We start from the raw sequence: 24355 nt of genomic DNA on the forward strand, positions 1-24355 counted from the left end.
CCTGCGCTCCTGCCGCGCTGACACCGAGCTTGGTTACATCTGTGGGTGCCTTGGGGCAGAGCTGGGACCTTTTGGCGTCCTCCTCTGTCCCCACTGTGAACGTGGAGCTGCGAAGGAGGTGCCAAAGCTGCAGGGTGGCTACGGGCAGCCCCAGCGCAGCCCTGCGCTGCAGCACAGCCCCAGAGCAATGTCCCGACGTCTGCCGCGCGTCTCCCACGCTCCAGAGAGCAGCTACCTGCACCCATGGCTCCTGACAGAGGGTGAGACACAAACCCGGYGCAGGCAGAGGCAGCAAAGCCGCCCGACAAACTAACCTGGCTGCAGGGAATGACGTAGCCGGGAGGGTGACACCTCGAGCCGAGAGCTCCACCGGAGCCACCCGGAAACAACATCAGGGGCAGCTGCTGGAGCAGAAAGGTCCCTGGCAGCCCAGGGTTCGCCTGCGACCACTCATTCCTCCACAGAAGCCGATTGCTCAGCCTGGCCCCAGCCAGATGCTCTTGCAGCGCGGGGAAACAAAGCAAGCGCCGCATGACACTGAATCTGTCACTTGCTAAAGCAGGTGCAACTCCGCAGGAACGAACGGGATAAACATTCCACACTATTCCAGCGCTAACCGGCACTGCCTCTATTGATTATCTCTTTATTTGCCGCCTGGCAAATAAAAATTAAATGGGCAACAGTGGGAGCCACTGCAGGACAAGGTGATTCTCGCAGCGTCCTGCAAGTCACGGCAGGCCACGGAGCTGCTGCGCTCCGTGTTACTGCTAGGAAGCAATTAATTGACAGCATTTGCATGAGRGCTAATAAACAGAACAGACCACGGCACCGTTCCTGCCCACGTGCAACTTCCCTCCCTTGAGCAGCACTTGGATGACACATGGGCACCTCAAGGGAATGAAGTTGACCTGCAGGAGCGTGTGCAAGGGGGGAGCTTCCTATCTGGAGGCATAAGCACTAGAGCATCACACTACTACTCATCAGATTTTCTATAATCAGGAATTATCTGGATAGATTAACTTTTTTTATAAAATATAGGGCTACAGAAATGAGGCATTTATATATTTTGCGTTATAAAAAGCTTCCGCTTACATAATATTGAAAATATATTTTCAGTGCCAACAGTATATTTGCAATATAGTATCTGATACAATAAAAATATATGTGTCCTGGCTGGCAATGATCTGCAGCAGGGACTGGGCGCTGTGTGCGGCTCAAGCAGCTGGAAAAGCCAGGTGCTCCCTCCCTTCCTTGGCTTCTCAGCCACCAGGAGGTTACAACAGTGACACGAACCTTCCTGAAGTCCCCTCCAGAGCAGGCTGCCTACGGCATAAGGAATATGCCTTCACTCACTAATATGGGAAAAACCCAGATTCTTTGCTTTACAACTTAAAAAGGCCAGCTGGCCCAAGTGAAACTCTGCCTGGCATTAGTGCAGAAATGGGACTAGTGCAAGGATGTCCCAAGAAACAGCCCTGCAAGGGAAGGATCTTGTGGTAGGAGGTGTCAGGCTATGCAAGGGACACCGAGGCCTGGCAGCTCCGAGGCTGCTGGCACTCACGTAAGGGAGCCGGGCACATCGGGGTGCCAGGGTGTGCGTGGGGAAACAGCCGGGCTGGGCCCTGGGTAGCTACACAAAACCAAAAGCGGCGACAAATTCATCCCTTGGGCAGCCACATCCCTCAACATCCACGGAAAAGCACTGCATCCGCGCGGTGTGTGCCCAACTGTGAGGAAAGGACTACGACCCACGGCCACAGAGCTGTTGAGAGAGGTACCCTGCTCCCTGGGGAACCCCTGGCGTCCTGCTACATGCTGGGAATCCAACTGGTGGCTGGGAATACCCGGTATGCGTTGCGGTGAGCGGGCCCCGGCACCCTGCGGGGTCCTCTGAGCGCTCACWGGGATTCGTTGTGCACTTTGCTCACCCAGAGCTTACTCTGATCCTTCCTAGCTTGAAACTCCCCCAGCTCATGTGTTCAGGGAAAACTCCACCCAGCTCAGGGTGCTGGCACCGGCGCGAGCGAGAGGAAAAGCAGGCTCTCTAGCAACGGGGACACTGGCTACGCAGGCTGTACCCGTTCAGCATTCATTTCCAGGACCTCACAGGTCGCCCTGGCGGATCAGCCTTTTGCCAAAGCAAAATCAGGGCCAGGCATYTGGGAAGTGTTCTGCCCTATGGTGCTATGGATGGAGCTCTTTGCTCCTAGGAGATGACCAGCTAAGCTATCGACATGTGCTACCGTATCTAATCGAGCTTGCTAGCTTAAAAGCAGGACTTGTGCCTAGCAAACAGAGCTGTGCATTACTCATTGAACCCCGAGCAGCAGCTCGCTCTCCTCAGGTGTCGTTAAAATATTCACATGCTTCCAAAATGAAAGAAAGTTCCCCCAGTGTCTCTGAGAAGGGGAGATGGGGTGGGCTGCGTTYGGTCGCCGTCGGGCTGGAGATGTCATACAAAATCCTCACACACTGGACATGGCTGGACTGTAAAAGGCTTCCACCCAGGAAGGAGGTCCTCGTTACACACAACGTCTCTGACTCCTGCAGCGCTCTCCCAAGGGGGCTGACTCGTTACATGACGTTCTCGAAGAGCTGTAAGGAGCGCATGATGTTGGCGTCCTGTGAGCAGGGAGAAGACACGGGCTGTCACAAAGCCTGCAGGGACAAGGCCCGCTCCGTCGCAGAAACACAACTAGCTCAGAACGCCAACACACAAAATCCCAACCTCTCCGAGTACTTGGCTCCACATGGGAAAGCTGGAGACAGGGGAAATACCACAATGCTTCTGGTGAAGTGACATGAAACRTTACTTTGAGCTAATCACCAGAGCAATATTCAAAACCAAGAGATGACTTTTTTCCCCCTAGGAGCTCAGTCATCCCAAAAGTCAGAATAACTCTTGGGCTGTAATAAAACGTAGATATCTACAGAATCTACTGTCCCTTATCTGCTTTAGAGGTGTTGAAAGCATTGGCCATCCCTACAGCTGCCAAGAAAAGCAGCACCCTCCACCTCTCCTCTAACTTCGTTTCGCAGGTACTAGAGCCAGGCAGCCCCTCGCATGGGAAACCAACTGTCCTCCAAAGCGGTGCTTGGAGGCCGGGGGCCATAACCTCAACACAGGCAAAGGTTCATGTTACAACGCACATCTGTTTGTTGGGCACAGGCCAAAAAGAGGCTGTCTTAGCATTGCTGGGCTCCTGTCCGCAAGGAAAGGCCACGTTAGAGCCYATCAGCCTGCCCAGCTCCTGCTGCAAGTTGTCAGCCACAGCATTAAAGAAACTGCAACGTTTCCAAGGGAAGTGAAGCTGCAATCGATACTGACACCACTATTCACAGCACTTGCTTGTCACACACAAATTTGGCTTGAGGCAAATTATGAATGTGAAAAACGAAACACAGCCTGGAGACATATCAAAGAGGAGGTCAGAAAGAAACCAATAATCGGGAAATATCAAAAATGTTGGAGCTGAAAAATGAGCCTCCCATTATGTATCTGCTCCCAAGGCATTTTCCCGCTGGAAACCCTGAGAAAGGCTTAYGTGGTGGCAGATGAAGATCTTTTGCACAAGGGTTGGGATGGCAGCCCAGCCCCTCCAGGGTGAGTGTTTGAGGGCAGAATGGGATAGACTTCCCAGGAAAGCAAAAAGCACCAATGGCTGGTACATACTTACTTGCACTGCTGACCAGTCACACAGTTAATTACAGTCTCAGACAATGGACATTGAGCTGATTGCAGATGCAATATTCATGCAGATGCTTGTCTTTGTGCCAGTGCTAAAAACACCACCAAATATTTCTTACAACCAATTTAATACAAATGGAATTTGCAAGAGGGAGTTCATTGTCAAAACAGAATATTATCATTGCTAAGATTGCAGCATTTATTTCARCATTTGCCCTTGAAACCACAAATGGGTTTTCAAAATCTGCTGCAACTGCAAATGGTCTAAACAGACTGTTTCAGCAGTGTGTTACCTGTTAACAACAGCCAGGGACAGGTCAGAGAGACACTGTCAGCATCTTAGAAAAGGRRAAAAAAAAAGGAGGAAGGGCTTTATTAAGTTCTGAGATTTATATACTTGCAAATAAAAGCACTGGGCACCAAGCTGGGGTGCAGAGCAGCMGCTCRYTGCAGAGCTCACTGTAAGCGAATGCAAACGCTGTGGCAAGAGCTAGTCCTTCCAACGGGGTCAGCACGGTGGCCTTACCTCCTGACACGATTCAATAAACTCATCTAAAGTTACAACACCGTCTTTGTTTTTGTCCATTTTCTGCAAAACAAAAACAAATGTTTTTGGTTTCCATGCGTAAGCCTGCAGTAGAGCATCACACCTGAATACTTYGAGGGCACCTTGCAAGCTTAGATTGCAGACAGAGTATCAGTGATTAAATCAGCTGGCACCTAAGGGCTTGTTTACTCTGGTATTCGGGGCACTTCTGAGGTCTTCTCTGCTCCTCCTCCCCTGATGAACACACCAACCTCTGCCCATCTTGCACCACTTATTCCTTCAGCATCTCACTAATCCATACTCCTCTGSTTATTTTTATGGGCAGTTGTGAGGAGAAGCACCCGTGGGCTGGGARATGGAGCATCCCTGGACTTGCTGGACATGGATGAGGGGTCAGGCCACAAGCCAAGCAGATACCTTGGAGCCAGCAGCTCCAAAAGGATCGCATGTTTGACTCATGGCTGCAGGGTTCATTTTTGGGATGGGTAGTGGATAGCAGTAATACCGTTGTGACTAACCTACCAGTAAAATATATCAGAGCATAGCTCAAACACTAAGAAAAATGCAACAGAAATCAAATAAATACCTGGAAGAAAACTTCTACRTGCTGCCTCGGAGCATCTTCCTTGAGCACTGGATACGTGTATTTTCCCATCATATCATAAATTGCCTTTACTATATCCATCATTTCCTGCAGTAGTGACACAGCATCGAAAACACGACAGCTAAGTTAATAAAAACAAAAGCATATTTGTTTTATTGCCCTTTTTTTTCCCCACTCGCTTTCCATTACAAAGTGGAGCAGACCTTGGGCTCATACCTGCTGTCACCCCCAGGGAAAGCCTAGACATGCACACGTAGACATGGTCACCAGCTACAAATTCATCTAGAAAACCAGGAGCACCTTCTTTCCTCTGCCATGACCTGACAGTAGAGACCACTCAAGGCCTCTCTTGGTGCTACCGGGCGGCTCAGGGGCCTGTGGCAGACCCACAAGCACAGCAGATGCCCACAGGAGCTTCAACATGAAAGTCTATGTTGTACGTGTGGCTGTTGGCCTCCCCTGTGGACCTTCGTGCAAAAATTTGGAAGTGGTCATGTTCCCATGCTCAAAATCAACTGAGAAATCAGGAAAGCTGGCTAATAATATAACGCTAATGACCACATTGAGCCATGAGCAGTGCTGTAGCCTCAGGAAGGCCACACCATCATGCCAGCACTGCTGGATGTACCCAAACTACCTGGATGRTTGTGCACATCCAGAGGATCCCTGCACTTGGTCACTGAGGACTCCATGTCCCCGCTACCCTCCCCTTTGCAGAGGTTGTTTCCGTGAGTAGCTCTAACCAGGACTTTGTTCCTGGTTAAAGCAATCCATTAAAGGCAAGACAGCAAAATGCAGTTAAACAAACATGCAACACAAGAGCACCATGGCCTAAGACACAGAAAAATGCTCAAGTCCAGTCTGATTTGTGCTTAATTAGCTGCCTATAAAATGAATGGTGCTCCGGAGCAGAAAGCAGCCAGCTCTCTTCAGGAAGAGCCGGCCGTGTGGCAGGGAYAGCCTTACCTCCTTGTTTATATAGCCATCCTTATTTATGTCATACAGGTTAAATGTCCATCGGAGCTTTTCATGGACCGTTCCTCGCAACAGAATGGACAAGGCCATCACAAAATCCTGGTTCAAGCAGAAATGTGGATTTTAATACTGTGTTTTTCCAAGTCACTGTCTTCATAAAACCTCTCAAATGACCTTTCTTCTTAGGATACAACATGCAGATATTGGCCTCTGCCCCTCTTTTGTAAGCTGTCTTGTCCCTCAAGGGGCTCCAAGGCCACAGTGCAATGTTACCATAACCTGAGTTGTGTCTCGCTGACAAATGGGGATGAGGTAGCTAGGAATAAATCACAAAAAAACATTTTTTATTCGACTGCAGATTGCCCCCAAAGCCTGAGCTGATGACAGGGGTTCGGCACCTGCACGAGAACGTCCAGGAGGACCTTGTGGGTGCCAGGTCCATGAAGTCTCCTCGCAGGCAGGCTGGGGAGAGGAGGCTGCTCCACTGGCTCCCTGCAATCCTCTCCCAGGGGAGCAAACAAGGATTTACCCTTTCATCAGGTCTATTGACTCTTGCTGGAGAGACCTGCAGCTCAGGAGGAAGCCCAACTCCCCTCCTGCATTCCCAGGGGGACAACACAACCAATGCTCTCACACCCAAAAAGCAAAGTGAGGCCAAAATGCCCCAGGATGTTCCCAGAACACTCAAATCTGGCACATCAGGACCACAGATGTCTCCGTGGCCGCTCTGAGAGGGCCCAGGAGAGCCCAGGCTCCTCCTGCCACACTGTGGTCTAATGCACAGAGCCTCAGCCTCTCTCCTCAGGCAACCCATTCATCAGATACAATCCTTGCCACTAATTACCCCAGCTGGGACGCAGCTTTTTAATTGTGTTCTGTTTACAATAAAGTTATTGCTTCCAATAACTTTGATTTATCGTTTCCACTGCCTAAAGGCTCAGGTGCAGACAGAGCAGCATCACAGAGCTCACAGCGAGCAGGGCTGCCCCGCTCCTGCCACCCCATTTTGTGTTCCCAGGCCATTCCTGTGTGACCTCCACCGGTGCTCGATGTCCTTGAAACCTTTGCTGCCCTTTCCCGGGKCTCAGAGGGATTGGGATTTGCTGAGCAATTCAAAAAAGAGGACAAAATGCTTATGTTGGACAAGTACTAAAGAGACAGATCTGCCAGGAAGGGGAGATCAGCATTATTCTTCTTTAATACTTATTAAGCATTTTGCTGCTTTTCCAAGGAAGGCATCAAAATGGAATATAAAAAAATTACCTCAAACTTCACAGAGCCATTTTGTGCAGTGTCAAAGGCGTTGAAGAGGTAATGTGCATACATGCTAGCATCTGGAAGACAAAAAAGGCACCGGTTCATACCAGCTCCTTACAGTGGAACTGGTGTGAATTAGAAAGAAACAGTTGTACATTTTCTTTTGGAATAAAAGAAAACCACCTTGCAGCTTCTTTGGATCATCTATGACCTAGTAAAAATTACTGTGGAGTTATATAACAGCCTAGAAAGGCAAAAATTTTCATTGCAGTGGTAATGATCTGGATTATGGCACCAAAATTAAAAAGCAAAGAAGAACCCAGGAATGTCTCTGCTCCACCAGATAAGAGCACCCAAACCTAAGCTTTGCTTGGCCAAGTCCTTCAGCATCAGCCACAGGAGGCTCATGGAGAGCAACCAAGGAAAGCTGGATGTGCTGGTGAGGTCCTGGTAGGAGCCTCTGTGGCATCAGGATGCCAGGGAACAGCTAGGGAAGTAGTTTGAACAGAAGGATTTCAACAGCCAAAGCTTGAGGAGAGCACAAGACATCACCATGGTCAAAGAGCAACCTCATCCCAAATATATGTTAGTCCTTTTGAATTTTCAACTGCTGGTATTAAAAATGCATATTCACGTATGTCTTTTCTCCCGAGAAGAACAGCCTCTCTGAATGAAGGACATGCTGGTAATGGGGAAAAAAAGTAACAGCATGCAGAAAAATCTAATAAGTGGTCGACCTTAAGACCTTCCTTGGTCTCTCCCTGCTCTGGAGATAATATGCAGGCTCTGCAGGTTACTAGAGCCAGCTTTTAGAAACTGGAAGTGACTGGCATTAATATCACCCAGTTATTTCCTTGCTGTTCGAGGATCCATACATTATTTTCCTCCTCTGTTCTTTGCCTCTGGCATATAGAGCTAGTCTAGCTTGAGCCTTGGTACTTGATGTTTGGGTATCTGGTGACACCTAATGACTTGTGCTGTGCAGGGACTCACATGGAAGGACCTCAGCATCGCTTTGCTCTGAACCCTGTGACACAAGAAAATATTTCCACGTTACCCAAATCCAGGGGAGTGCAGCAATGTGCAGGAAACTCACGTGTTCAGGGTACTGTCCTTTTGCAGGTATGGAATAGGCTGGACTTTAGGGAAAAAAAAATGCGGCTACTATCTTTATAAGGGATATAATCTTTATAAGATTAAAAAAAAATCTTCATAAAAGATATGGAATTATTAGAAGGATAGTCCTACAAAAAGCCTTACTGAGATAAAGTAAAAGATTAATTAAAATATCAAAGTGTTTTCTTTCAATAACAGCTGTTCTAGTATATGGAAATACTAGATCATCAGTAAAATTTGACAGCAAATTAGCAAGAAATGAAAATCTGTCAAGGATGTAAGGCTTGTGTTAATGAAAATACTGCAGCCTGGGATGACCCTGCAAAAGATTTGTAATTTGGAGGTATGTCACTACATCTGGGATGTACAAGTTATTCTGTATGAAGAGCCATAAAAGCGAGAAAAATCCCTGAGAAATCTGAAATCCCACAATTTATGGCACTGTCGGGTTGTATAAGCAGCTTGAAAACCAAGGGAAAGAAAACAGTGGAGAACAAGAAGATATTTCTGTTGTTAAACTGAGACCAGGGGAGAACTGTATTTCAAGGGAATGGGGCACAAAGCAAAATAATGGCAAATCTTCTTCAGCTGCAACAGAGGGAAAAAAAAGCAGCTATCCATGAAAGATGGAGGTTTTGGTGCCCAATGTTTCTTTCACGTAGGAAGGACGGAGTCACCTGAGGCGTGGGGCACTAACCAAAGGAGGCAGTGCCATCACTCAGGGTACCAGGAGCAACTCAGGCTGCTGGAACTCGGGTTGGAAACATGAAATAGACCCAGAATTCGAGTCACAAATGCTTAATTTTTGGCATAACTGTTAAGAAACAAAACAAACAAACCCAAAAAACAAGAATGGCCTCRTTGCCATTTTAGAGCAGTCTGGACACACAGCTGCACATGAATGCATGTGCAGGAACCTCAGACATCTTCTGTACTCTGCAGCCAGTACGGAATAGGATAGATTTGGAAAGCCTCAAACTTTGCATCCTTTATTAAAACAAACAAACAAAAACTTAAGACCATTAACTGGTTTCTTTCATATATGAAAAAGAATACCCAAAAAGATATAGAATATACACAGTCACAAGAGCATATAGATTCTTGATGTTTTAAAACACAGCAACATATGATRTTTAACAGGTTTAATACAATACTGCAATGCACAAAGTGACCTTAATTTTCCACATAGGCACCAGTTGTCCAGGTGTTCACAGGCCAACTGAGAGCTGTTCTACAACTTTTAGGAACATTTTGATGTATTTAAGGGACTAAAAGAGGTCTGGGATCCTTCTGTGCCAGATCGTATGGGCACTGCAGTCCAATAGAGGAGAACCAAAGATTTAATTCCCTGCTATCCAGACAGCAGACAAGAGAATCAATCCCAAATTCCTATTTCCAGGCTTATTTACTGTAGAGAGAAAGGCAGACAGACAGCTAGGGGCAATCCTCAATGCAGTTTCAATGTGTTCTTGTGAAATAGCTACTAAGAGCCTCAATTCATGCCCTTACCTTGCTGCTTATATTTTTAGGATTTTTGCAGAGCCTGAGCTCCACTGAGACACCCAGCAGAGACTACCCAAGGCAGCTCTGCAGTCAGCTGGCAGTAAGGAGCGCTAGGCCGCGCTTTGCTAAACCTGAGAGGTGCCGAGCGCTGCGCTTACCTCCGTGTGGGAAGAACTGCGCGTAGATCTGCTTGAACGTCTCTTCGTTAACCACCCCGCTGGGGCACTCCTGGTGGAACAAAGGAACAACAAAAATCAAGAAAAGCTGCCACTGTGTGGGGGGGTTTCACTTGCCCCAGACAGCAGTTGCACATGTGGCTTTCCCGTTCGCACAACGTACTGGCTGCATGGAACAAATTAATCCATTTGGACTCACATTCCACATTATCTTGTAGGTTTGCTTCCATATTACTGTTCCTACCGGGTTTTCTGTGGTGTTACATCCCTGTTTTATAGGGGGAGCTGGAAAGGCAGCTCGTCTGCTGTCATAAGGAGCCCTTATGTAATAATTTTAAGCGTACTGCCAGCWAACACATTCCCTTTCTGGGTCTCCACACTTATTAACTCATTAATCCCAGTCTAAAACTCAGGATGGCAGCTGGATGCCCCATACCAGCCCCACAGAGGTTCACAGAACACACTGACAAGTCAACAAGCACAAGCGTTGGCCTCCAAAAGGCCGCTTTTTATTGGTTTGGCTGGTCAGTCTCTGAGGCTGGACCAGGATGCTCATGATGCTCCAGATCTCCTAAGAGGATGGACACCTCTTGGCCTCTTTATGGCAAGATAATTTACTGCTTTTGTACAAGTTGCTGCCACTTCTACTAGTCTAGAAGCCATTTCAAATAACTGGTGGGAATTCTGCCTCCATAGCTCTTCTGTGTTAAGGAAATCCAAGTTTTAACCCAGGAAGTTGGTAGATCCTTTCAGACTTCCAGCCCTCTCTGTGCCCATCCACAGGGCTCTGTCACTTTCCTCTCAGCATGGAGTTCCACAGGAAGTCACCAAAACGCCATGATTTAGCTAGGGAATCACTTTGCAAGGCACAATTTGGGCTCTCGGGGAGCACGTGAATGGTCACTACTTATTTTTACCCAAGGAAAAGCTAGTAAATGGGGTTGCTACCTGGCAGCTCCTGCCACGGCAGCTCTGCCTGCGCGCACCCAACAGAGAGCATCAAAGTCCATCAGTCCCTTTGAATGATGAGCAGAACCTGATCAAAGCCTCTGAATGTCTCCAAAACTCTACAGCTATAAATAACTCTCCTGTCCCAGAAACTGCAGATCTTTGGAACTTGCTTCTGCTCCAGCAACGGAGAGTTTTGGTTGGTCTAATATATTTGCTCTGGTCCAAGCCCAMGCTCGGCAGCCGGGCCCGGCGCATCCTGGCTCCTTCTTCAACACAGCCCACGTAGGCAGCGAGAGGGMTAAGTTCCCTCTTCCCAAGGGGACTCAAGTCCCCTCTTCCCGGGGGTTTGGGTCTCCAAGTGGTCCTGTGGCATTGTGCCCGAGAGCAGGTGGCTGCTCCCAGCCGAGCACCATCGCTCATCCCATCAAAAGTAGCTAGTGGTGCCCCCTCACTTCAATTGAAACCTCAAATGCTACCTCCTCGTGCACACTGCACACGGCAGCTGAGGAAAAACAGACTGCTTTACTCCAACAGTCTGATGCGAGACTGCAAATTAACTCCCAGACCTTCAGTGGGGCCTTTGGAGAGGGTTTAGGCCCCAAGTTAAATGGACTCACCAGCCAACGCAGCCTGTGACAGCGTTTCAGAGACCCCAGCAGAACAGAGCTGCTAAAGCCTCAGCAGCCTCCCGTTGTAGGCACTCAAAACATGTAATACCTTGCATTAACCTAGCAAGCTTGATCTTAAAAGTCACTCATTTCCTTGCTCTGGTTGCTCAAAGCACAAACCGACTTCACAAAATCAGGAGCTGGAGAAGCTTCACAGTTGATGTGACCTCCTGTGGCCAACATGGGCTGCAGGAGCCCAGCACGAGCACTGAACAGAAACAGCCCCAGTGCACATGCTGATCCATGATCCAACCAAATCCAAAACTCCATCACAGAAAAAGCCCTTCTCAACATCCATCAGGCTTCCCTCTGTTCTATTATCACAAAACATAGAGCTCAGCTTTCTTCCAGCAATGCTCTCTGCCCAATGCACTTGACTCGCTCTTATCTCAGCGTTTCATTGTGGAGGCATCTGGAAGTGCTGAAATGTTAGTGCTGTCCTATAAGACAGCTTAAAAATAATCACATTGTGATTACTGGACTAGCTCAGTACTGATCTATTAATCATAATAAAACCATCGGCTGGCACAAACCAACTGGGTCACTAAATCCAGGCCCTGAGGCAACCACGAAATGAGTATTCATCCTTCTGTGTCCATAGAACATCTGCTCCGTGCAGTGTGAACGTTCCCTGTTGGGCTCTGCTCATTGTGGATGAGTCCCTAGGAGGTGGCAGCAGCTGGTGCCCTGGGAACAGAGGYCTGGGGAGCTGCCAGGGACCCTTCTGGCCGGAGCAGGAGCTCCCGGGGCCCAACCGGGCACTGCCCTCACCCTGCAGATGAACCAGCCGGTCATTCCCTGCCCTCACCTACAGCTGGAGGCTCCCTCCAGCCTCCTCCCTCTTCATACCCCTCTGCTTCCAATTTCTTGGAAGAATGGGCTTTGCCATTCCAGCCTTGCTCCCTACTTACAGTGGGCTTCAGGCTCCTAATGTGCCTCAACAACCTCTTCCTTGGGCAATACACCTCCAGGGGCAGAAAACAGGGGAAAAAACATCCCAGACAGCTCATCACAAGCAAACAGCACAGTTTGGATTTGAATATGATAAATTCAGAGCACGAGTTAAAAAGACGACCAACCAAATAGATAAATAAATAAATAGGTGGTCTCAAACTCCAGGTACAGCTGAGGAAATTGCASGGTATTTACTGACACTCAGGGAGCAGACTGACAAGCATACAAGGTGGGGAATATCCATCCAACTCCAGTTTTGGGCRGATTCTAGCATCATAAATATTAGATGGCGGGGAGGTTGGAGCTTGCTTTGGTGGGGTAGGAGGAGATCTGGCATRAATTCTCCCAACGTTTAGCAGGGGAGCGGGATGAGCCACAGCTGAGCGGCTCTCCCTGGGGCTCTTACGTTTTTGAATCCTCTGTAAAGCACCTGCAGTTCCCTCTTGGTAAAATTGGTCTGCGCTTCGAGCTGCTCCAGGCCTTCGGGTCTATGGCACACTGTAGTCATTTCTAATTCATCTTCAATTTTATCTGAAAGAAAAGACACAAAAATACTTATTTAGCTTGTCGCCTGTGCTCTGTTAATGGGATGGATAGCACTGGCTGGATTTCAAGAGCAATAAGAGGGAAAAAAAAMCATGATAAGACTGATCAGTGTTGTGGTTTTAACCTCCTGAAAACAAAGCAAAAGTCTGAGGAGAAGAGCAGCACCTGCCACTTGGTACTGGCTGCCCACGAGCACTCGGTCCATGCAGCAGAAGCTGCTGGATGAGCAGGAGGCAGCACAGGAGCTCCCTACCTACCCACCGAGCAGGGCTGGAGGAAGCTGGCCAAGAAGATGCTCAAACCCCAGTCCTGCATGTGGCACCCAAGGAAAAGGTCTTCAATGCACAACTTCATTTACAGTGTCATAAGATAGATTTTGTAGTCATTATTTGTTGCCTTTCACTGTTTTCCCTTAAACCACCTTCTTTAAACCTTTCTTTCCACTCTCTGACACATTCCAGACAACCACAGTGGTCTCAAAACCATAAGAAGTGTTGGCCATTTCCTTGTCCAACACTGACTTTGCTCGTGTATCTTGTATTTCTTGGTCGCATCTTCATTTTCACCCTCTGGCTWTGGCACCCTAGGACAAAGCTACACGTCACCATGCGGAGAGGCCCAACTCAGGGTCAGGCTGCTGCACGTCATTTTTGCAAATAAATCCAGATTTATCATTACAGGTCTCAAAACAGGACTCTTGGATTAGCTGGCTCCGTTTTTTTAGCTGCTTTATCCACAGGGTATTAACTCTGCTTCAGGGTAAGAGCTGCTGGTAGAAGCAGCTCAGATGATCTTCTTCCAAAGCCTGTAAGAATCATTTTTTCTTCTATTTCCGTGCAAAAGATCATGTGCGTTTGCTCAGCCCATAGGATATGCACATTTTGTGCATCAAACAAAATAAACAGTGGCTTCAGTGCTCAAAGAGTAATCAGCCTAACCCACTTTTACGCACACGCATATGTTATGGATTGCTGCGAATGAAAGAAACTGTATTTCATTTTTCTGCTACTCGCTTGAGAGCAGAGAATAAGTTTTCATTGGAACAGATCAATATTTTAACTGAAGGGACACTTTGGAAATTACTCGACAAGGCTCAATTTATATATCCTCTCATATTTGCTCTAATTTTATCTTTTGTTATCTGTACAGCTTGAAAGTTTCCATACTTAGACCACTTGTGACCAGTCTCCTGTCTCAGCACAGTAAAGGCGGCTGAGGTGAATTTACATTCCTCCTAGTGATAAAACAGAGTAATTTAATACCATTCCTGCAAAAATAGGCTGGTGCAGCTACATGTCTGCAAACAAAACTGCTTCATTGGGGAGGAAAACAGCTTTTTAGCCCTTGCTGAACACTGCTGTCCAGTGGGACCTTTTCCATCTCCTTTCCCACTGAAGACTGACTGATGACATTCATAAGTTAGCAAAAGAAATCAACCCCAGACAGTGCTGCCACCCTATTTCCATACTGTAAAATATATGGTTAAAGAATCAAGATGTAAAATAAGGCTAAGGTACCCAGTGTTAATTGTAAAACTGTCACTATTAGATGAAATGGATAAAAGTCCAGCAGAAGAGGATTAAATTATGTGAAAGAATTACTAGACTGGATCTTATTTTTATTAAAAACAACCACACACACAAACAAGGTACATTTTAGTAGTAAGGACATGAAGGAAAACAAATTAACTCCAGGTTATCTAGGACATCATTGAAATGAATCTCGAAGCAGAACACTTGCTTGGCCAGATCTCACACACAACAGATCATAATGGTAAGGAACAAATAAACTGCCAATCTTTAAAGGTTTCAAAAAGAGAAATAACCACAAGCCTGATCCATAAATGGTCATTATGGTGGAATGTTGTGGGAATGGGAATTAGGAAGAGTTGCCTTTCCTGTTCCCTTACGGATGCAACCCAGTTTGAGCTTCTCCAGCCTTGGTATAAGGAGAAGAACACGTGCTTTGGCGAGTCGTTTGAGGTCTGTGGCTTGAGATYCCAGGGAAAAGGCTGCCAGAAAGAAAGCAGGGGCTTGTTCCCACCAATATTCTCAGAATGGCAGCTTAACCAGAATTTAGGAACATATATTTGCACCTTTACAATGCCTAAAGAAGAGTTAAGCAAAATGCACTTGTGTCAAATGTTAATAAAGAAAAAAAATGGGGAGGAGGGACACTGAAATACCTACTGAAATATCAAATATTAAACATATTTAATTAAACTTGAACAGTCCTTTATTAATAAATTATTATTATTATTGCCTGCTGGTGAGATAGATCTCCACACCAAAGGGACTCTCCAGCTGATAAGAGAAACAAAACGGAATTGATGTGTCTGCACATCCATTCCCYTTGCTTGGAATTACCCTTTGATGCTTCCCGCTCCATTTTCCCTGCCAAATTAATTGCACAAACAGCCGCACTTAACCAGGGTGAGCCCAGCACGGCCCCAGAGGCCCAGGACGGCTGCATGAGAGCCCCACATGGAACAAAACCCGAGATGAAAAGCAGACAATTTTCAAGGTTTTCTTGGCTAATCCTTGCAGTCTGGCCTCTTTATTCCTGGAAATCAGGGAGCCAGTGGGTGCTGGGCCCCATCTCCATTGGGTGGCTGCAGAAATGTCCTTTTGGGACAAACACTTGGCTCCAAACATCCATCCAAATGTGAAATTTCCACTTGGAAACAAGGCTTACTAAGAGCATTAGTTTTCACTGCCTTCTACTTTGCTTGCTGCCAGCATAAAATGTGAGAATAAACTCACCCTGGGGGACCCATTTCCCATCTCAAGACCAATTATAAACCTTTTGCTTCAGAAATTATACGTAGTTGAACTGGTTTAAATTTTACCTCTCTGATGCAAGTAAAACCATCGTGCAGGGTCCAGGAAAAAGTAAGAAAAAAACACCTAAAAGAAAAAGAGTATAAAAGTGCCTTTTTGCCCCCAGTTTTGAGGTGACAGGGATGTGTGTGCCATGGGGTACTGGCAGGACGGCTCCCTGGTGTGTTTTAAAGGTGGCCATTTTAAAGGCTGCCAGCCTGTGTGGATGGCCTCYGTGTGCGGCCATTTTAGAGCCTGCCAACCGCTGCTCTTTGGGGCCACCTCACCGGCGACGCGGCAACTTCGCACAAACTAGGTTAAATACAACTGAGTTAGGTGTATTTCAAAGGCAGGCACCAGGTCTCTCTCAGCATCTGCTTTTTTGAGGGAAAATTCGGCACCCATTTTGATCCCCCACATTAGAGGCCTGCTCGGGCCAAGGCCACCTGCAGCTCTCGGGCCCAGCCTTCACCCTGGGCAGCTGCTGCCTCCCAACAGCCCAACATCAACCACCTCCTTTCTCCCCATCTCCCCTTTCTCACCCTCAGTGCCACCAGGAGCCCCAGAGCCTTCCTAATCCCCCCTCCAGACTGCTTCTCCTTCAACATCCTCCYTCCCTACAGCGGCCAAGCACAAGGACCTCACCTTGCTTCATCCAACTGGTGCTTTAACCCATTGATCATTGCCCCTSTGGGTGCTAAAATGACTCCAAGGCCCCCAAAATGGCAATTCTCAGTGTTGTGCTTCTCCATGAAGCTTGAGGTTAAGTGAAAAGACTTTGTAAAAAGGAAGGAAAGGAAGGGAGAAACATCTCCCATTCAGTGTCTAATAAGCACCAGTCTAAATTTGCATGATAACACTGCTGGTAAACTAATTTCCACCCATGAGAACAAAGAAATGTAAATGCAACCATTCATTAGAGAAAGCATGATAATAACGTCCTCATTTAGTACCCCAGAAAGCAATGGATAAGGGAAGAGCTGGCACAGCATGGAAAGGTCCCACTGTAAATATTGGACTTGATAAGATGAATGAGTACTCTGAGATCGTCAACAGATAGCAGGAATACAAGAGTTCTGCTATCAAAAAAAAAAAAAAAAAGAAAAAAGAGGAGAAATATGCTCTTCTGTATTGAGAAACTTTGTGGATTATTGAAACTTTAGAATGGAGATTACATTTTGCACATAGCAAATATGTTCTTTCTTTTCAGAGACTGGGAAAAAAGCTCAGAACAGATTAAAACACTCTCATTAAACAAAACATTTTCCTTCACCAKCTGAAAAAAAAAAATCACAAAAGTCAGCTTTCAATGACTGAATTGAAAATTAATTCCCTTCCTGAATATTAAAATTAGAATTAAAGAGYGTGGGGTTCAGAATCTGTATTTTTTACTTGAAAATCTGCACTTTTTTCACCAAGTGCAACAAAACCCATCTGAATCAACCAAGTTCATGTGCTTATGTCTACTTAGCGGATTAAACAGGATAAAGAAAAGAAACAAGGACGTTGCTTTTGACACGTCCAAAAGCTTTTCTTAAAACAGGCCAAAGCAGTTTGCGAGGACTTGAGCATTTTGTCTTGTTTCTTCCCAAAAGATCTAATACTTCTTTCCTAACTTGACACCCATGATAGGAATTCCTATCTGGACAACTGCAACAAAGCAGAGGCATCATCTCTGAGCAACTATGGTTCTATCAAAAGGAAAAAGAATTGGTTAAAAAAAGAAATCAACCAAAATTAATCGACCGTTCTGTAGATTATTTCTAATATGTTGGGGCATTATTTATAAATATCAGGTAATATCATGTTCACAGTACTATAGAAAAGCTACCAGTGAAGCACAACTGCCCACCTGGGAGACACCTCAGGGCCTGTTGGGACCAACGCAACACTAAGTCTTTGTACTTCAAATTCAGTTACATTTTTCAATGTAATTTGCCTCAAAAAGGTTTCCTGAATATGCAGCCCAAAGAAAGCTGGATGCAAACAAACCTTCCAGGCACTGAAATAAGATGAGGAGGGGAAAAAAGAAAATGATTTTAATCTGCAGGCAAATAATCTTGTTTTTTGCAGGCACCACGAAGATGGCTGCATGTCTCCCGGGATGCTCTCAGGGCAGCATTTTCCACTTTTTCCTGAACCTCTTCCCCTGAAGGCAGGAGAAGCTGCCTAAGCAGCACGGAGATTTTGTGCCACTCTGCTTGTGCTAGGAAATAAACAAGTAAATAGTTAAATAAATAACAAGTCACCTTACTCTGCTCTTTCTCATATACCCTCCAACAAGAGGCCTTCAGCCCTGCAAGAAAGTCCTCCCCGCACATTAGTGGCCCAGCAGCACAACTCGCAGTAGGTCACTTCTCCTTAGGGACACGGCAGAACTTGWGGCAGTTCCTCTACAGGTGGGAGGAGAAAAAAACACCAACAAAACCAAGTATTCCAAAAAGCTGCAATTCTTGGCCCTTCCCAAGCTACCGCAGTGTGCCCAGGGATCAGCTTTCTGGCACTATTCCTGGCTCATCAGTGCTCCTCTTTCCTGTAAAGCCACACTTTGTGGGATTTTCCTCTCTGAAACAGGGACAGAGCTAAGAATGGCTATCTTGGGCAAGATCCAAAATTCATCTAATCCAGGGAAGAGAGTAAGAACAAGATGATCAGAGAGATACTCCAGGAAAGCCAGTTCTGGTGCCCAGCAATCTCAGCTGGACTTCCCAACCCCAGCTGARGTCTTGGTAGTCAACACATAGGCAGCTCTTCTGCAGGTAACTGGGTAAGATGGAGAGATGGAGATGAAGAGAAATAAAGGAAGCAATCTCCTCAAAATCAAAAAACAGCAGTAAGTGACTGGCCTAAAACACGGTATTCTGGAAGAAGCCCTTCAGTTAAGAAAACAGGGTAAAATCGAGATCAAGTCAAGAATTTGGTTTCTACAACAGCAGATGAGAAGGAAAATAGTGGGGATGTGACAAGCCACCCAACTGTGATGCTCTGGAGAAGGAATATCAGAAACTCATCACAGGCCATTGGAAAAATGAAATAGTTATAGAAGAGCTCTGAATTATAAATAACTGAGCTTAATTTCTTTTCTTTCCTGGGATGGGTTATTGATCAAAAACCTCTGATGAGCCAAGACAATGCAACACAAATGGGCTTACTCTCCTCGAAAAGAATTATTGCTGCCAAAAGTTTTTCCTCATTGAAACGCAAATCAGACCCTTCAAGTTCCTGATTTATTATTGTGCTGATTTCCACAAGCATCGGTCTGCTTGAGCTTCCAGTGAGACAAAGGCTTCAGCAGAACAATAACCAATGCACATGCAATGGGGGAGAAGCAATCAGAAATAGCAATTAGTGCAGTGCCTAATGCAGGGACGTGCTGTCTGTGAGCAGTTCTGGGAAGAARATCGTTTGGCTTTTGGCCATGCAGATGGGACAGGGATCTGTGACCTGGCTGACATGGAATCTGTTTGATTTTCAGACTCCATTGCATCTGGAAACAGGAGAATTTAGGCACAAAACACTGCCATCAAACAGGCAGGCGACAGATCCTATAGCTCACACCCAAAGGAGACCTCATCACCTAAAAGATTTCTTCTTTCTACCTCATAGTGCTACTGTTGAAGTTAAGCAGATAGTTCCAAGATGTGAAGCCTAATTAAGCAGAACTGCCAATTAAGGTCCATTTGCGCAGAAGAAACAGCTCAAAAAATATTGTTCCAACATGGATCCAGATTCTTCAAAAAGTACATGTTCCATGTTCACCAAAATGCATTTGCTCATGTAAAAARACTGCTTGCACAAACACACAGTATCAAACACAGAGAAGGTGACAGCCCCAAAGCACTGTCCCTGTTCTAGGAACTGGGACCCAGTGTTGGGCATGGGCTGCGCTTTGGTAGGAAAGCTCTGAGAGCCAGTCCTGCCATCACACACGTTAGAGAGCTCTGATCTCAAGCAACACATGCAAGCAACCAGTACTGCACAGGCTACTTGTCTGCGGAAAACACAACTGGAGAATGTCTAAAAACCCCACTGGACATCTCCTCTGAGTTTGGTGTGAAAGTTTTGTTAGGAGTTACTAAGAAGTGGTTGATTTTGCCTATGAGGAGGCCACGTGGAAGGCTCAAGGAAGCAACTGGCTTCCAGCCCCACATTGCCAAGGGTTTCCCACCTTTCCTGCCGTTTGGCCTGGCTGTAGCRGTTGTTCAACCCCAGAGTTACCCGCTGGGCTGCTCAGTGGCATTCGGGGATCTCTTCCAGAAGTGCCCTTGGCCAAAACAGCATCTATCCTAGAGGAGAGCACAGAACTGCACCACAGCGCCAAGAACAAAGGCTCAAACTAGGACCTCTTCCCGTCACTAACTCACCTTAGGAGCCACCAGCTCCTGAAATAGCCAGATGGGCAGGGAAGAGCCTGTGGAGCAGCTGAGACACCAGCTGCCAGGGYTGGGGACCAGCCTTCATCCAAGACCCCTAAAAACACGGGCAGCACCAGAAGCCCGGGCTGGACTGGGAGCAGGGCCAAGCTGAGGCGCAAACATCAAAGCTTCTCAACGCCAGAGCTGCTTGAGTTGACATCATCTGAGGACTCGTGTAGGCAGAAAACAAATATGTAATTGAGGACATGAGCAGCACCAAGCACATCTTATTAAATTTTCATGCTGGCTCGGATTACTTTCATTTAGCAAYGCAGATGTGGCATCAGGATTAGCAAAGATAGTGCCCACGAGGAGTGGGAACGGCCAGGCTGCGTGAGTGCAAGCTGGAAACCATTCAGAGAAATGCTGCTCTCATTTGCACTTATCAGCTCTTACCAGTGGCTTGGTTTTAAAGAATCTGTGGAAGAATTTCCTTTTATGAGGCTCTGCGATTTTATTTCTTCTGTCCTGTTTTGAGGAAGTCACATATCGGCCCACAAATGTGAAGCAAAAGACAGAGATAGGAAAGTAAAGCTAAGAACAAAACAGTTAAAAAATAAAATAATACAAAAAACACTCATAAAACCAATCCCACACATGAGCAATAGCAGATTGGCATATTTTGTCTGAAATGTCAAGAAATTAGTTGAATCTCACAGAAGTGTTGAGGTTGGAAGGGACCTCTGGAGATCACTCATTCCAAGCCCTGCTCCAGCAAGGTCACCTAGAGCAGCTCACTCCGGATCTCCAGCCTATTCCCACAATAAGGAAAACCCCTGGAATCAGAGCCTGCCCAAACAYGTTTGCCCTTGGCACAGAGCCCCTTTAGGGAGGATGTCACCACGCGATGGTGGTGGCCGAGGTGCCCGACCAGGGCAGCCCCTGCACCAGAATCCCCTTGCGCAGCCCAAGATCTCCTTTGGAAGAGGAAAGCACTAGCTGTTCTACCTGCTTAATTAATTAAGACTTAATTAAGACATGCTTGGACATGCATCCTCAAGTCAGGGCTCCCACGTGTAGATTTAAGAACCGTAGGAGAGGGATTAAGGTAATGTTAATTATTTTCCGCYCATACCGACTGTGCAAACAACCCTTGCCCAATTACAACCCGCCCGTTCGCTCAGGAAAAGCAGAGTTGCCCTCAAACTCACAAGGATGTTCTTTAATCACAAGAAATGTCTGCCCCTGCAACTGTCGATTTGCAAATGTCAGGAAAAACAATTCTGGGTTTCAACAACGCAGGAGCGGGTGCAGAGCGGGGAGCCCTTGTGCTTCCTGCAGGGCCAAGGAGGCGACGGGCCGTGGAGCGGGGCCGGGAGCGGGACCCTCTGCAGGCAGCAGAGACCAGAGCTTCACAGAGCCTATTAAAAGCTATGCAAGAAAACAAGCAAAAACCAACAAAAAACACCCTGTCGTGTTCAAAACAAGCAGGATTACACCAGTYTTTTCTGCAATGATGATCCAACTTGTTTTTAATAAAAGAAAGTCCAACTATTTTTTTCTTCAATTTTTTAACCTGACCCACATCTATTTAAAACAAACACAATTTTTATGTTATTTCTTTTTTTTCCTCTCCATGGAGAGAAAAACAACAAATCCAACACCTTCGAATTATTTTCCTTTCTGCTGCAATGAGACACCCCATTTATTTCACAGAAGAACCTCCCGCTGTTATTTATTAGCAGGCAGAAAGCTCCTGGGTATAATAAGAATTTGCTACATAGAGCTGAAGCTGCCAGAGGAAAGGGGGAATTAACTGTAATGAAACTGGTTTAAGGAGCCTCATAGTAACACTTTAGCAATACCCAAATGAAGAGGGCAGGGGCAGCAGGACAAAGGAAATATAATTATTTTTCCCCTGAATAATCACAAAATATTTCCTGTTCTTTCTTCCTAGCTTCCTCTAGGACAACAAAGGGAAGTTTTCTCCTTCTCCCCTTTATCCAGATGGAGAGGGAAGCGGCGCAGGGACAGTGCAGCCCTGGCCACCTTGCTAATGTACCATATTCACATGGCCACAGTCCTCTGCTTTTGTAACAGCCAACACAGACTTTTGATATATCAGACGTGACTCTAGAACTCCGCAAACCACTAATTTCTAGTTTGGCTGCTCCAGAGCGGCTAATCAGAGATTTGCTTTATTGAACTCATATATAGGAGCGCCCTCCAAGAGGAGAAGGGAGATAAGCTGCCAAACTTCACACTGGGCTAAATCTGTGCAGCTGAGTTATAAATTAATAACAAAGATTCAYTCGATAAAATTACTTTGAGAGCAAAAACATAGAAAGCACAGAGAGTCTTTTTTCTCCTTCACTCCTTCCCTATGGAAAACCTATGGGTTCTCAGTAGATAAATCAGAAATAAAGTATGGATCCTGCATATGAATTCCAGCAACACCCTCTTCCTGCCGAGCCGGTGATGATGGTACAGAGGTAGAAGCACAAGGTGCTGGAGAAAAGGAGTATTAACTGCTTTGGGATGGACCTTGGTGCACGGTGCTGCAGCACACACAGTTACGTGGCAGCAGAACCGCATTCAGGACGATGCTGCCAGGACATGCACTTACCACCACCAGAGCCTGCATCCCAGTGTGGTCCAAGACGGGCTGCACCTCCTTTCCCAATTCTTCACCAGACTTAATATTAGATATTTGCATTTAATCCACCACGTAGCTGAGATGTGAATACTGATGGGGACAGAAACCCAAACCTGTTACACGGTACCAGCTCAGCGTGCAACCTCTTCATGTCCACACACATGTTACCTGGTTCTTGGGGACTAATAACACTTCCCCAACCTGATCTGCTAGATCAAAAGCTCCCACATTAACCAATTTCAGTTAAATTCTATTCAAAAAGACACAGTGATGCCCAAGTTGGCTACTTACAGGTTCCTTCAGCTTCTACAGGAGCAGCTCCTACAACACATGTGGCACTGGAGGCACCTTCATTGGTAGGTGCACCCACCTGAAGCAAAGGACACTGACCCTCGAATTAGCACGTTGGTGAGACCGGTTATGGCTTTTGTGGCTGCTCTCCTTGCGGAGGCCGAGCTCCTCCAGCCTCCTTCCATGGAAGGATTGCATCCCCCAGATGCATCCCCCCCAGTATAGTATGTGCAAAGTAGGATGAAAAAAGAACTAAGTTTCAACCAAGCTTCAGACAAGGAACTCCATGAAGCTTTCAGCACATAATGAAGCCACATTAGAATTGTATCTTCATATCTGGGAATAAAACCCAACTCCTCAACTCTCATGCAGCCCATATATTGTGATAGTTCGTCCTGATTTCTGGATTTTATAAGGGAAATTTTATTATTCCCCCACTGACAGAGCTGCTGYGGTCCTCTAAGCCCCGCAACCACATTAGCTAGATTGCAACAGGCAGAACACAATACTGCCGCGCCKGCGCACGCCGAGAGCTGCCTCCAAAAGGAGCCTTAATAAGATCAGGGTGTTGTTACAAGAACCTCTACAATTTATAAGCGAGTGCCCAATATTACCTGGAAAGAAGAGGGAAGCAACTGCATCCTGCCAGGGCCTGCGTGTGCTGCAAAACCTGAAGGTATCCGGAGGAGCCGGGAGAGCCGGCAGGATCAGAGCAGATCAGAAGGGTCAGGGGTATCCAAATTCCTTCAAATAGATCCAGCTGCCATCCAAGCCCCTCCGGAAAGTCTTGTCCGACCCCAGTTCTGCCTAGATGAATTTTCAGGTGGGACATTTGGACAGATCATTGCCACAAGAGGCTTCCTGGGAAGCTTCTCCTCACCCTGCTGCTCCAGCCACCGGCACAGCTGGATTCCGGAGCCTCCCAGGACACCAGGGTCCATTCCCAGCTGCAACAGGCCAAGCTCCCACACAGCAAGGACACGAGACCTGCCGGCAGCCACTTGGGCTCTGCTTCTGCTGGAACGTTGTCCACTCATGTCTCTAATTTGTTGATTCATTTTAATTAAATTCATCAAAAAAGGGGCAATAGGTACAGGTTGAAACCCAAGCAGTTCCATCTCCATGTCAGGAGGAACTTCTTCACTGTGAGGGTGCCAGAGCCTGGAACAGGCTGCCCAGGGAGGCTGTGGAGGCTCCTTCTCTAGAGATCTCCCAACCYACCTGGATGCGCCCGGGTGCTCCATGACCT

General features: G+C 46.7%; 1 protein-coding gene across 2 annotated transcripts in view; it reads right to left on the reverse strand.

Moving 5' to 3' along the window:
• Positions 1-894: 894 nt before the first annotated feature.
• The window catches only part of KCNIP1 (potassium voltage-gated channel interacting protein 1), a 183379-nt gene continuing 159918 nt past the window's right edge, over positions 895-24355 (reverse strand). For both annotated transcript variants that reach the window (XM_026035687.1, XM_026035686.1), the window contains exons 2-8: positions 12846-12970; positions 9849-9918; positions 7078-7148; positions 5806-5913; positions 4822-4926; positions 4215-4277; positions 895-2622 (exon numbers count right to left, since the gene is read on the reverse strand). In XM_026035687.1, the coding sequence (XP_025891472.1) occupies positions 2575-2622; positions 4215-4277; positions 4822-4926; positions 5806-5913; positions 7078-7148; positions 9849-9918; positions 12846-12947 (567 nt within the window). In that variant the 5' untranslated portion in view covers positions 12948-12970 and the 3' untranslated portion in view covers positions 895-2574. The remainder of the gene's footprint in view (positions 2623-4214; positions 4278-4821; positions 4927-5805; positions 5914-7077; positions 7149-9848; positions 9919-12845; positions 12971-24355) is intronic.

This window comes from Nothoprocta perdicaria, unplaced genomic scaffold (genome assembly GCF_003342845.1).
Source record: "Nothoprocta perdicaria isolate Ctin4 unplaced genomic scaffold, notPer1 scaffold_165, whole genome shotgun sequence".
NCBI classification, from domain to species: domain Eukaryota; kingdom Metazoa; phylum Chordata; class Aves; order Tinamiformes; family Tinamidae; genus Nothoprocta; species Nothoprocta perdicaria.